Raw genomic sequence first — 13363 nt, forward strand, 5'->3', positions numbered from 1 at the left:
CATGCCCTCAACATGGGGGGGTGCTTTGGGGCAGGGGGGCTCCCCCCCCCAAAGCACCTTGTCCCCATGTTGATGAGGACAAGGGCCTCTTCCCCACAACCCTGGCCGGTGGTTGTGGGGGTCTGCGGGCGGGGGACTTATCAGAATCTGGAAGCCCCCTTTAACAAGGGGGCCCCCAGATCCCGGCCCCCCCCCCCCCTACGTGAAGGAGTCTGCGGTAGATGCTCCCGCAGACTCCTTCACAAAAAAACTAAGTGTGGTGTAAAAAAAACACAGTACAGGGTCTTTGACAAGTCCTTTATTAAAACAATGTCCCCCGAAGTAGATCCAACGTCAATCGCGGCGGCGGCGACCCGAAAAAAGGAAAAAAAAAAAAAAGGTTCCGCTCCCGTCCGAGGCTTCCAGCCTAGTGAAGAAAAGCCTAGCTGACAGTTCTTATATAGGTATGGGCGGGGCCAGCCGGGAACAGCAAGCATGTGACATGGGGCGGGTCACTGGGATGATGTCCCCGGCTGGCCCCGCCCATACCTATATAAGAACTGTCAGCTAGGCTTTTCTTCACTAGGCTGGAAGCCTCGGACGGGAGCGGAACCTTTTTTTTTTTTCCTTTTTTCGGGTCGCCGCCGCCGCGATTGACGTTGGATCTACTTCGGGGGACATTGTTTTAATAAAGGACTTGTCAAAGACCCTGTACTGTGTTTTTTTTACACCACACTTTGTTTTTTCGTGAAGGAGTCTGCGGGACCATGTACCGCAGAATCATTCACGTAGGGGGGGGGACCGGGATCTGGGGGCCCCCTTGTTAAAGGGGGCTTCCAGATTCTGATAAGCCCCCCGCCCGCAGACCCCCACAACCACCGGCCAGGGTTGTGGGGAAGAGGCCCTTGTCCTCATCAACATGGGGACAAGGTGCTTTGGGGGGGGAGCCCCCCTGCCCCAAAGCACCCCCCCCATGTTGAGCGCATGTGGCCTGGTATGGTTCAGGAGGGGGGGGCGCTCGCTCGTCCCCCCCCCCCTTTCCTGACCTGCCGGGCTGCATGCTCGGATAAAGGTCTGGTATGGATATTGAGGGGGACCCACGCTGTTTTTTTTTTAAATTTCAGCATGGAGTTCCCCCTTAATATCCATACCAGACCCGAAGGGCTTGGTATGGATGAGAGGGGGGACCCACGCTGTTTTTTTTTTTTTTTTTTTTATTGCGGACCTTTATTTTTACATTCAGCTTTCAAAATAAATTTTATCTAGACCTTCAAAATAGGTAAAATCATAACAGAAATAATTATAAAGGATAAGAAACAAAAATATGATCACTAAAACGAAGGAAATCTAATTAGATTACATGAAGATATGCTTAATGCTGTTTATTAAACACAGTAGTCGCGACCGAGTGTCGGCTGTCAGAGGAATCCACAATCAGATTCACTATTAGTCAGTGGCTAAAAAGCAAACGCCCATGGCAGAGGTCTAAAAGGTGTTCTGCACATGCTCAGTTCTATCTGCCAAAGACACTGCACGGGCGTCTAGATTTTTACTGTGTCGATTTCCTTGAAAAAAACGATTTTTAACACATTCTTAATTTTTTTGGAAATAGCAGATATTGTTTAAAGTGAAGTCCTGATATTTGGCAAAGCAAATTTCTAAGTGAACATGTCTCTACAGTGATTTTTCATGGTGTTAGACGTGCTTCTTAGCAAGTCTGCTTTTGTGAGTCTGATTCCGGGCGTGTGTCTTTTTGTGAATTAGATTGGGCGTCTGCTTATGGGCTCTGCTCAATAGTGAATTAGGTTGCAGGGTCAAAAATGGACGGACGCCCATGAAAATTGGGCTTAAGCCCATAAATATGCGCCCACGCCCAATAGTGAATCAGGGCCAATATGTCTCTCAGCAGATAGCTTAGGGTGTCTGCTTTCCAAAAAGGGGTCATTTGGGGGTGTTTGTTCTATCCTGGTATTTTAGCACCTCAAGAGATGTGATGGGCGGTCAGAAAGTAAAAGCTGTGTAAATTTCAAATTATCTATACCATAGTTTGTAGACGCTATAACTTTCACACAAAGCAATCAATATACACTTATTGGGATTTTTTTTACCAAAAACATGTAGCAGAATACATTTTGGCTTAAATTTATGACTAACTTTGAGTTTACGATATATTTTTTATAGCTGAAAGTAGAAAAAATTGGTTTTTTTTCAAGATTTTCGTGGTTTTTTGTTTATAGCGCCAAAAATAAAAAGCGCACAGGTGATCAAATACCACCAAAAGAAAGCTCTATTTGTGTGAAAAAAAGGACATAAATTTCGATTGGGTACAGCATTGCATGACCGCGCAATTATCATTTGAATTAGTGCAGTGCTGTATAGCAAAAAAAGGCATAAATTACAGTATCTATACCATAGTTTGTAGACGCTATAACGTTCACACAAAGCAATCAATATACACTTATTGGGATTTTTTTACCAAAAACATGTAGCAGAATACATTTTGGCTTAAATTTATGACTAACTTTGAGTTTACGATATATTTTTTATAGCTGAAAGTAGAAAAAATTGTTTTTTTTCAAGATTTTCGTGTTTTTTTGTTTATAGCGCCAAAAATAAAAAGCGCACAGGTGATCAAATACCACCAAAAGAAAGCTCTATTTGTGTGAAAAAAAGGACGTAAATTTCGATTGGGTACAGCATTGCATGACCGCGCAATTATCATTTGAATTAGTGCAGTGCTGTATAGCAAAAAAAGGCAAATTACAGTATCTATACCATAGTTTGTAGACGCTATAACGTTCACACAAAGCAATCAATATACACTTATTGGGATTTTTTTTACCAAAAACATGCAGCAGAATACATTTTGGCTTAAATTTATGACTAACTTTGAGTTTACGATATATTTTTTATAGCTGAAAGTAGAAAATATTGTTTTTTTTCAAGATTTTCGTGTTTTTTTTGTTTATAGCGCCGAAAATAAAAAGCGCACAGGTGATCAAATACCACCAAAAGAAAGCTCTATTTGTGTGAAAAAAAGGACGTAAATTTTGTTTGGGTACAGCATTGCATGACCGCGCAATTATCATTTGAATTAGTGCAGCGCTGTATAGCAAAAAAAGGCATAAATTACAGTATCTATACCATAGTTTGTAGACGCTATAACGTTCACACAAAGCAATCAATATACACTTATTGGGATTTTTTTTTACCAAAAACATGTAGCAGAATACATTTTGGCTTAAATTTATGACTAACTTTGAGTTTACGATATATTTTTTATAGCTGAAAGTAGGAAAAATTGTTTTTTTTTCAAGATTTTCGTGTTTTTTTGTTTATAGCGCCAAAAATAAAAAGAGCACAGGTGATCAAATACCACCAAAAGAAAGCTCTATTTGCGTGAAAAAAAGGACGTAAATTTTGATTGGGTACAGCATTGCATGACCGCGCAATTATCATTTGAATTAGTGCAGTGCTGTATAGCAAAAAAAGGCATAAATTACAGTATCTATACCATAGTTTGTAGACGCTATAACGTTCACACAAAGCAATCAATATACACTTATTGGGATTTTTTTTACCAAAAACATGTAGCAGAATACATTTTGGCTTAAATTTATGACTAACTTTGAGTTTACGATATATTTTTTATAGCTGAAAGTAGAAAATATTGTTTTTTTTCAAGATTTTCGTGTTTTTTTTGTTTATAGCGCCGAAAATAAAAAGCGCACAGGTGATCAAATACCACCAAAAGAAAGCTCTATTTGTGTGAAAAAAAGGACGTACATTTTGTTTGGGTACAGCATTGCATGACCGCGCAATTATCATTTGAATTAATGCAGTGCTGTATAGCAAAAAAAGGCATAAATTACAGTATCTATACCATAGTTTGTAGACGCTATAACCTTCACACAAAGCAATCAATATACACTTATTGGGATTTTTTTTACCAAAAACATGTAGCAGAATACATTTTGGCTTAAATTTATGATTAACTTTGAGTTTACGATATATTTTTTATAGCTGAAAGTAGAAAAAATTGTTTTTTTTCAAAATTTTCGTGTTTTTTTTGTTTATAGCGCAGAAAATAAAAAGCGCACAGGTGATCAAATACCACCAAAAGAAAGCTCTATTTGTGTGAAAAAAAGGACGTAAATTTTGTTTGGGTACAGCATTGCATGACCGCGCAATTATCATTTGAATTAGTGCATCGCTGTATAGCAAAAAAAGGCATAAATTACAGTATCTATACCATAGTTTGTAGACGCTATAACGTTCACACAAAGCAATCAATATACACTTATTGGGATTTTTTTTACCAAAAACATGTAGCAGAATACATTTTGGCTTAAATTTATGACTAACTTTGAGTTTACGATATATTTTTTATAGCTGAAAGTAGAAAAAAATTTTTTTTTTCAAAATGTTCGTGTTTTTTTTTGTTTATAGCGCAGAAAATAAAAAGTGCACAGGTGATCAAATACCACCAAAAGAAAGCTCCATTTGTGTGAAGAAAAGGACGTAAATTTTGTTTGGGTACAGCATTGCATGACCGCGCAATTATCATTTGAATTAGTGCAGCGCCAAACAGCAAAAAAAGGCCTGGTCATTAAGGGGGGTAAATCCTCTGGGGCTCAAGTGGTTAATACCATTCTGATTTGTGTTTCTCATATCACGGGTTGGGGGATTATTTAAAAAATATCTTTTCAGGGACAATCTCCTGGTGAACTTGTGTATATCAATGAATGTGTTAAACTTGTTAAGTTTAGCAGATGGGGCATATTTAAGCCCCTTACTTAGAAGATTGGTTTCTTCATTAGTAAGTGGATGTTTACTGAGATTAAAAATGCCTTCCTCTCTTACATTTTTCTTCTCTTGTCTATTGCACCGTTTACCTCCTCGTCTTCCTCTGGCCTTATACTTCTTTTCCTTATTGGACCTTTCCCTAAAAAATGTCCGTAATTCTGCTCTGGGTACTGATTCGGGTTTCCTTGATTATAATTATTGTTCCAATGTCTATTGTTTGGATTGTAGGTATGATTAGAGGGTCTCTGTTGTTGAGGGTGTGATTTGTTGTGGTTCTGGCCTTTTTGCTGGAAACGGCCAACATTGTGTTGTGCGTTTCTAGCAGGGGTACGGTAATATGATTGGTCATATTGGTTGCTGTCTTGTGAGTAGTAATAATGTTCAGGATAGTCATCGTATTCCCTCGAATACATCCTCATATTATGTCTAGATGGTGACCTAGATCTATATTGTGTATTGGGTTTATATTGTCCTCTCCTCTGTTGGGGCCCATTACCTCCCATGGGATGTGTTCTCATATTCCTGGGCTATTGATATTCCGCAGGTTATCAAATCTATTATGGGTGGGAACTTGAAATATAGGTTCAGGTGTACCTATGGTACGGTAGCTATGTTGTTGTTTTGAAGAATTTGGGGATCTGTTGCGCTTTCTGGTTAGTGCAATCTACACTCATCTCTGTGGGATGAACATGGTCACGGAAGTCACAAATTTTTTCACCACCTTACCTTGAAATTTTGCACTATGCACCACAAGAACACTCTTGTTGGAGATATTTATTTATCGTTATTACAACCTGTGGACGTTTAGACAGTTTATTATCTACTGGTGTTCACAATACCATTTTATTATGCACCATCTATTTATATGCATGTATGATTGAATTTTATTAGCGCTGCATGTTCTTTTGACATTTATATTTTGGAGGCTCCTGGTGTTCGCCTTTCATGCTAGTCGCTTTTTGGTTTTTATCCAGTGCTCGTATCGTTTCTGTTTTGATATGTATGGGTTTGATTACAACATAAACCCATAACAATATGTTCTGGTAGAAGTACATATAAAATCATAACTTTGGTTCTTTGTGAAAGTGCTGGACATGAAGAGATATAAACAAAGCTTACTTACAAAATTACAATTTATACTTTTCAAAAGTTTAGTTTAAGTTTAAAAGTGTTTAATGATATGTTTCTGATGAGTAATTGTATTATTCTGACATAATTTCAGTCCTTGATTTTGTTTTTGATTATTGACTTTTATATTTTTTTAATATATTTTTGTAAATAATTTATCATTGTTTCTATTATTTTTTTATTAAATCTGATGTCAAGTTTTTATTTCTGTCGGTGAGATTTTTCCTCTCTCCAATGGGGATGAAGATTAGAGCATATGCAGTTTTTTATTTTGTTGTTTTTTTATCCTCCTGTTCCTGTGACATTCCAGGTTTCACAGGAAAAAAAAAGGACACAAAGGAGTCACAAATAGTATTAAAACCTTACAGGTCCCACCTTCCCCTACTTTATTAAAAACTGAAAGCAAATGTTTGGGCTAAATGTGTTCTTTAAATTCCTAGATTTCTATCCAAAGTTCAGTTTTCAGATATTATATATGAAGCTTTGTCCTACTCATACACATCTGTCCATTTGTGCTATTTTGGCAAAATACAAATTAACATTGAGCTATCTTTAGACTTGGAGCATTATCCTTTATGAGCCCAGGATTCTAAGAACTAAAAAACGATGGCAAATAATATAAGTGTAACATCTTCATCAATAACTTAAATGTTAGAGAAAAACATGATGTGCGTTTTCAGGCAATGCCTTGTTGTTCAGCTAATTTAGCAGTCACATATGGTTATCGTATTGTTATCAGACTTGTCTATTATCATTATGCATTGTGTGCTGTATTTTACATACTGTAAGCACTGTATAGAGAGATAAAAAGATATTGCATTGTATCAGCAGCTGTGAATTCCTAACATCATTATTATTTTAAGATAAGGGAATGGGTGACTAAAAATGTAGCCAATGGCAAGACACTTACATTATCCATAGTTGAAATCTGTTTTCTTTAAAAGTGCAGTAGCTCTCAACTCTGTAGGGACTGACCAGTTCATCTGTGCTAACCTGAACCAATCATGACATTCTCCGAAGCTGAGAAGGCCGCCATCCTGTCCGTCTGGGGCAAGGTGTCTGGCCATGCTGAGGACATCGGAGCAGAGGCTCTGGAGAGGTAAATAATACATTTAGTAATCATTTACGGTAACGTTATAGAATTATATACCTTTACAAGTCTTTTCCATAATTCTTGTGCTTAGTTAAAGGAACTATGTGCTTCATTTTTTTATTCAGATTTTTGTTCAAAATGTATTTACAGATATTAAAAGAGAAGTATGGGTTTCCTTTTTTTGTAGCTTATACCTATTGTATGTGAGCTGCTAATACCTAAAAATCTTTCCAACCCTCTGAGAACTGCACATTGTTAAAATAGAGTTAATTGCCTGTGGGAGGGGCTACTGTCTTCTCTGGAGTGTCATGCCGCCATTCTAGTGGGGATCCACCCACTTTCCTCCCCTCTGTGTGATTGATGTCTGCTCTCTGCTGCTCCTGAGAGTTCACACAGCTCTCTCTGCTCCTCTCACATCTCACCCCTTCCTCTTCCCTTTCAGGCTGTTCTGATCTGAGCACACAGAATCCAGCAGCAATAGCAGCACTTCAGTGACTTTAAGTTAAGAGAAGTCGCTGAAAGCGCTGTGTATGAGTATCTACTGTGTGTTTACAGATACAGCCTGGATCTGTACACTGGATAACTGCCTGCTATGCAGCACAGCCGTTCTGATCTGAGAACTTGAAAGGGCAGAGCAGGCAGCTATACACTGTAGAGATGGAGGCTGTGTCTGTAAAATACTATACACATGCAGGCTTTGTGCAGGAGGAGCTCTGATGAGTGTCCTGTGTGCAGTGGCAGGATGGGAGGAGTAACTCAGCGGCCACAGTATCCACGGAAGGGAGGGGGGAGGAGGGAAACCCCCCAGATCCGAACATGCCTATGCTACTTCTGTCTCACCAGTGAATTAGACTGCACAATCTTTACTATCTTGCCAAGCAGCTTTTGTTTTTTCTGTGTGATGTCATATTACCATGAAAACAGAGCCATGTGACCAACATGCTCACTCTAGTTTGCTGCTTGGATGTGCGCTTGTGCAGGAAGCTCAGCCACATCTCCCAAGGAAGGAGGGACAGAGAGAGGGGTGGATTGCAGAAGTGGTATCCACCCCTTCTAAACTTTCAAACAGAAAATGGACTGCTACTGGGAGCTATTGGAAAGATGTGCACCTGGTTGAAAAACAAAAGGAGTTAGGAAAAAAAAGAACAGCTGATTTGTGGTGATTGTAATATTTGCTAATTATTTGCCCCATCCAATACTTCTCCTTTAATGTTGGTAAGGTATTATTGAATGATGCAATTTTATGCTGCCCAAACTAGCATTTTAATAGCAATTAGGTAGATCCTAATTAATTTCCATAACATTAGGATATTACATTCCATGCAATAAAAAACCTTGTTTCCCCTTGCAAAACAGGTCCACAGAAATCTGTAAAAGTGTTATTAAATCCACAAGAGTAAAATCACTCTGAATATGCAGTAAAGCATGCTTGTTATACTCACAGTGGAACTTAAGGTGTTAATCATCTGTATTGTGTGAAAAGGATGTTTAATCCTGTCTTCTCTGATCCTCCCCTTCTTCCACTGTCCCCAGCTCATCTCCTGATAGAACAGAGCCTTGGGGGCAAGTTGCACATGCTCAGTTCGGTGTGTATTGCTAAAGATTTTTTTTTTCTTGGGATAGTGCATGTGATCAGCACAGGGCCAATCCGCACTCTCCAGACAGAGGGTCAGGGGTCATGCAGTCTCATAAGATTGTGAGAGGAGAATGAAAACTTCTCCTACTAGCTGTAACCAGTGCTCTGCTGGACAGAAGCCAGAAAACTGATCTGACTGCTGATGAGAAAAGGTATTTAGCAGTTTACATTTACTAAAATAATTTCATTTCCATGTTCTTTGTACTGTGGGAGACCAGGTATAGTGAATGCAGGGTCCTGGGTTTAATCAATGTATGTACTTTATGTATACAATTGTTACTTTATGCTATTATATAAGTTTAATACATTGCCATTCATACATTTAAAGGCCTTATTTCTTTTTTCTTCAGGATGTTCCTCAGCTTCCCTCAGACCAAGACCTACTTCAGCCATTTTGATATGAGCCATAACTCCAAGGATCTCCGCAGACATGGTGGCAAGGTTGTCAATGCTATCGGAAATGCCGCCAGTCACGTGAATGATCTTGACGGTGCTCTCTCTGCCCTGAGTGACCTCCATGCTCAGAACCTGAGAGTTGACCCTGGCAACTTCAGAGTAAGTTCTAAATCAGCATTTTTATAGTGGTTCATGAATATTGGTGATAGAATGATACAGATAGAAAATGAAAAAAATAGAAAGTAAAATATCTAATACAAAGCTAAGTTGAAGTCAGTTGTTAACAAGCTGATTTCCAGTATTCATAATAAACTGTTTTGTATTCTCTCTTGTAGCTGCTGTCTCACTGCATCCAGGTGACTCTGGCTGTCCACTTCCCCAAGGAGTTTAATGCTCCTGCCCACGCTGCCTGGGACAAATTCATCTCTGCTGTGTCTTCTGTCCTGGTTTCCAGGTACAGATAAGCTGGATCATTTTGATGTGATACCTGGTCCTAAAACAACTTAACTTGTGTCACATTTTACAATAAACTTAATTTGATCAGTTCACATGTGTCCATGTTATTCCATTTTACCAGATTTCTTGGTGTAGTTTATTGTCTTTTTTGTTTATCTCTGGGCCATACAGTTTACATTCCTTACAAACAGCAAAAACTAGAGCAAAACACAAACTTACTTTGTAAATGTGTGTGGAAGAGTATCATTGCAAAACTGGTTGATTATTTAAATATTTGCAATGTCAGCAATTGAACATAAAAGCTTCACTCTGCAAAAGTGTACTGTCTTTGGTCTGAGTATAGATTAAGCTAATCATGTGTAAGGTAAAAAAAAAACAGGACTTTATATCTGAAGTAAACATCATTTCATCTCATTTACTAAGCAAAATGAACATATACAAAGTGAACATGCTATATTGCTTTAGCAAATCCATTCCATTGTGTATTATGCTCACTACTGACATGTGCCTGCCTTTAGAATGTACAATTCAGACAAAATTAAATGTTGTTACTTATAAAAACTAGCCCCCACTAACATAACTGTCTTGCTAGAATTCTAATGATGAATACTACTTACTGACAGAATCCAAAGACCAATGACTTGCAAATATATGTGGAAGCCACATTGGCTTGTCAAGGTCCGTCAGTATAGTGTGGTCCTAACTCTAGTCTATGAGAGCCTCCACTTTGAAGCATGTATACCAATGGATGAATTAAGGGCAGTTATACCTTGAGGTAGCCTATTCCTCTTCAAAGACACAGGACATGCCAGAAGCCCAGTACTGCATATTGGCAGTTGAAAGATTCTAATATGTCCCTCCACCAATTCCAGCAAACTAAACAAAAATGGCAACTGCCCAGCACACTTACTAGTTTGCCAACAAAAAATAAATTACACAATTTGCATTAAAACCTCTGCATTAAAAACAGAGGTTTTGAAATCATGTTTGAAAGAATACAAAATTAAAAAGTGCAATTTATTACAAAACAAATTCTTTCACAAGTAATAAGATGTATACCTACAACTATGAGCAATAATATTAAATTTTAAGTTAATCTTCCCATTTTACAGGCATGTGGGCATAGCGGTACCTTTATAAATAGCTCCATCAGCTGTTCTCAAATCTATACCTTTGCTCCTACTCTGCATTCAAAACAGACTGCAATGTGATGTTGATATACAATGTCCATAATTACAAAATAAATACAGTTACTGAGAACTACACGGACCATTATAAATAGGAGGAACACTACTGAGCAAAGTGCACCCACAAAATCTAAAATAGAATTGATAACTACATCCAGCAAATACAATAAAAGAGATGGTACTGTGCAGCATCTATATACAGAAGAGCACCTTCTGAGAATTACTCCCAGAATCAGGGCCAGATGTAAAATTTTTAAGCCAGCTCCCTTGTGCCCTTCCTCTTCCTATACACAGAAGTGTAACTACAGGGGTGCAGAGGTCACAATTGCGAACCGGCCCTATGCTCCAGGGGGCCCATGCGGCTCCCCTATACAACCGGATAGGAGGGGTGGTGGGGCAGCATATAGAGGAACCGATCCACTCCATTTTCTTTCTGCAGTCCATGAAAGCCTGCTTCTCCTCCTCTCCCTCCCACAGACATTCAGCGGCTACAAGATGAAAATGGAGGGATTAGTTTCTCTATATTCTGCCCCCATCACCCTTCCTATTCAGCTTCTTCTGCTGCCCCTGTGCTCTCTTCTGCCTCCCCATCCTGGCCCCCACTCCTCCCCCGCAACACTCCCCACTCCTGCTGGCTGCTGCTGGGGGATGTTTCAGGATGGAGAGCGGGGAAGGGGGGAAGAATATGTAATTTAACGGCCCCTTCCTTGTCTGAATGGAAAAAGTTAGTCAGAGATATGTACCGATCACTGACTCTGCCTATTCATAACTGAAAGATAAGAAACCATGTTTACTATGATTCAGTTTTTGAATGAACGGGAAGCTCTGTACAGAGCTATTCCTGTCCATTCATTCTGTGATGCTGAGGCTGCAGAGAAGGAGATTGAGGAGTCTCTTTTCTCTGTTTCAAAGGTGAAACATCAGAGGTCTGCCTAAACCCATGATATCTCACCAAAGCCGACCAATGGGGTTCCTATAAAAAACGGTCAAAGCTCAAGGGGCCCCCTACTGACCCCGGGCCCTCGGGCAGTGCCCGAGTTTCCAAATGGTCAATCCGTCCCTGATATGTACCCAGCTATTTGCCAATAGTATTGGATGATCTTGCTCTTGGAGATTGGGACTCTTTCATTTATTAAGAAGTTAAAAAATCAAGCTTCATTCAGAAACCCGATTAAACATTTAATAAATACATATAATCACTGCTTTCAATAGAGTAACTATATAATGTTCTTCTATACTCCTTGGAGAAGGAGTCATTGCAATCTTCATCAATACTAACTAATTCTTTTTTGCTAAAATCTCTTTTCATGTTTTAGGCAACATAATTTAGGCCAGATAGACCTCATATCTGTGCAATACATGTTTTTTAAAAGCCAGCAGCTTTTTTAAGGTGATTGAAACAACCAGGGAAAGTCTATGTACTGTAAAATATGTTCTGGTGTTTTATTTTTGCAAAATGTTGAACTTGAGGAAAATAATATGAAAGTTACCATTGCTAACAGTTTGCCACCAACCCAAAACTATTATGCAGATAAGCACTCTGAATATACTGACTTTCCTGATGTGTATACGTTTTGCAGGTCAGTGAATTAGAAAGTATAAATATCAGTGGATCATCATAATAGCCAAAAACTTAGTTAAAAATCAAATAAAATAGTTCATGAAAATAGTCAAAAGGAGCACAGCAATGTAATCTGTACTGAAGAGTGATGTGGAATCTGCAAATATTAGCATCAGGTGAAGAGCGTGTTTATTCTTGACACAGTCAGATAGATATTTTCTTGTATGCTGTTACCCAGATGATACCTGTCTCTCCATAGCCATCCTAAAGCTTGCCATGTACACCTCCTGGCCGACATCTCTCTATTGCAAAATTGAAGGAACCTGGAGGAAAATTGTCAGCTGAATACCATCTACATCCAGTCACATGCAGCTCATGTTCAGGTAGTTTGATAGTCATCCATGCTGGCTGTAAAAGTGCCATAGCCACAGCGAGAGATTTCCCCATCTGTGCTGTATAGCATGGATGGGGGTGTCTGTTAGATTTAATTTTGTTCAGCCTGCAGGGTGAATGTAAAAAATCTAATGGTGTATTGCCGGCTTTAGTCTCATAAATCTGTAACCATTAACACTTGAAATGACAAGGCAATAAATCTTAAAAAATACAACTTGGACTAAGTAGTCTTCCCGCTCATACTTTAAGGTATAGGGCCTATTCAGACCATCATGCAGTTCACTCTTTTTTTGTGCATTAAGGTTCGTTGTGTTCGGCAACCTATTTTGAATTGGCTGTGAATGTACACGAATGCATGAAAAATAGATCCTGCTTTATTCTTCAAAATCCAGTGCACCACATTACCCAGAGCATTTGCATCTGTATATTGCAATGCTCTTTGGTACAGATGTGCTGCAATGCATTCTATATGTAGGTTGGAGTGCAATTAATAATGAATGACAACACATTGCAACAAATTCACAGTAAATCAGAGTAACATGTATTATAATGCACTTTGTAGTGTGAACAAGAAATTTAGATGCAAAGCTGATCCATTTATCTTTTCTAAATACATATGTATGGGTTTGATTACAACATAAACCCATAACAATATGTTCTGGTAGAAGTACACATAAAATCATAACTTTGGTTCTGTGTGAAAGTGCTGGACATGAAGAGATATAAAC

General features: G+C 38.7%; 1 protein-coding gene across 1 annotated transcript; it reads left to right on the forward strand.

Moving 5' to 3' along the window:
- The first annotated feature begins 6854 nt into the window (after positions 1–6854).
- Positions 6855–9584, forward strand: LOC149472168 (hemoglobin subunit alpha-5-like). Its single transcript, XM_089691889.1, has 3 exons — positions 6855–7012; positions 8993–9197; positions 9374–9584. The coding sequence occupies exons 1-3, from the start codon at positions 6918–6920 to the stop codon at positions 9500–9502; spliced, it is 429 nt and encodes a 142-aa protein (XP_089548015.1). The 5' UTR covers positions 6855–6917; the 3' UTR covers positions 9503–9584.
- Positions 9585–13363: the final 3779 nt, after the last annotated feature.

This window comes from Staurois parvus, unplaced genomic scaffold, assembly GCF_062004578.1.
Source record: "Staurois parvus isolate SC_StPar_1 unplaced genomic scaffold, SC_StPar_1.0 ptg000022l, whole genome shotgun sequence".
NCBI lineage: Eukaryota > Metazoa > Chordata > Amphibia > Anura > Ranidae > Staurois > Staurois parvus.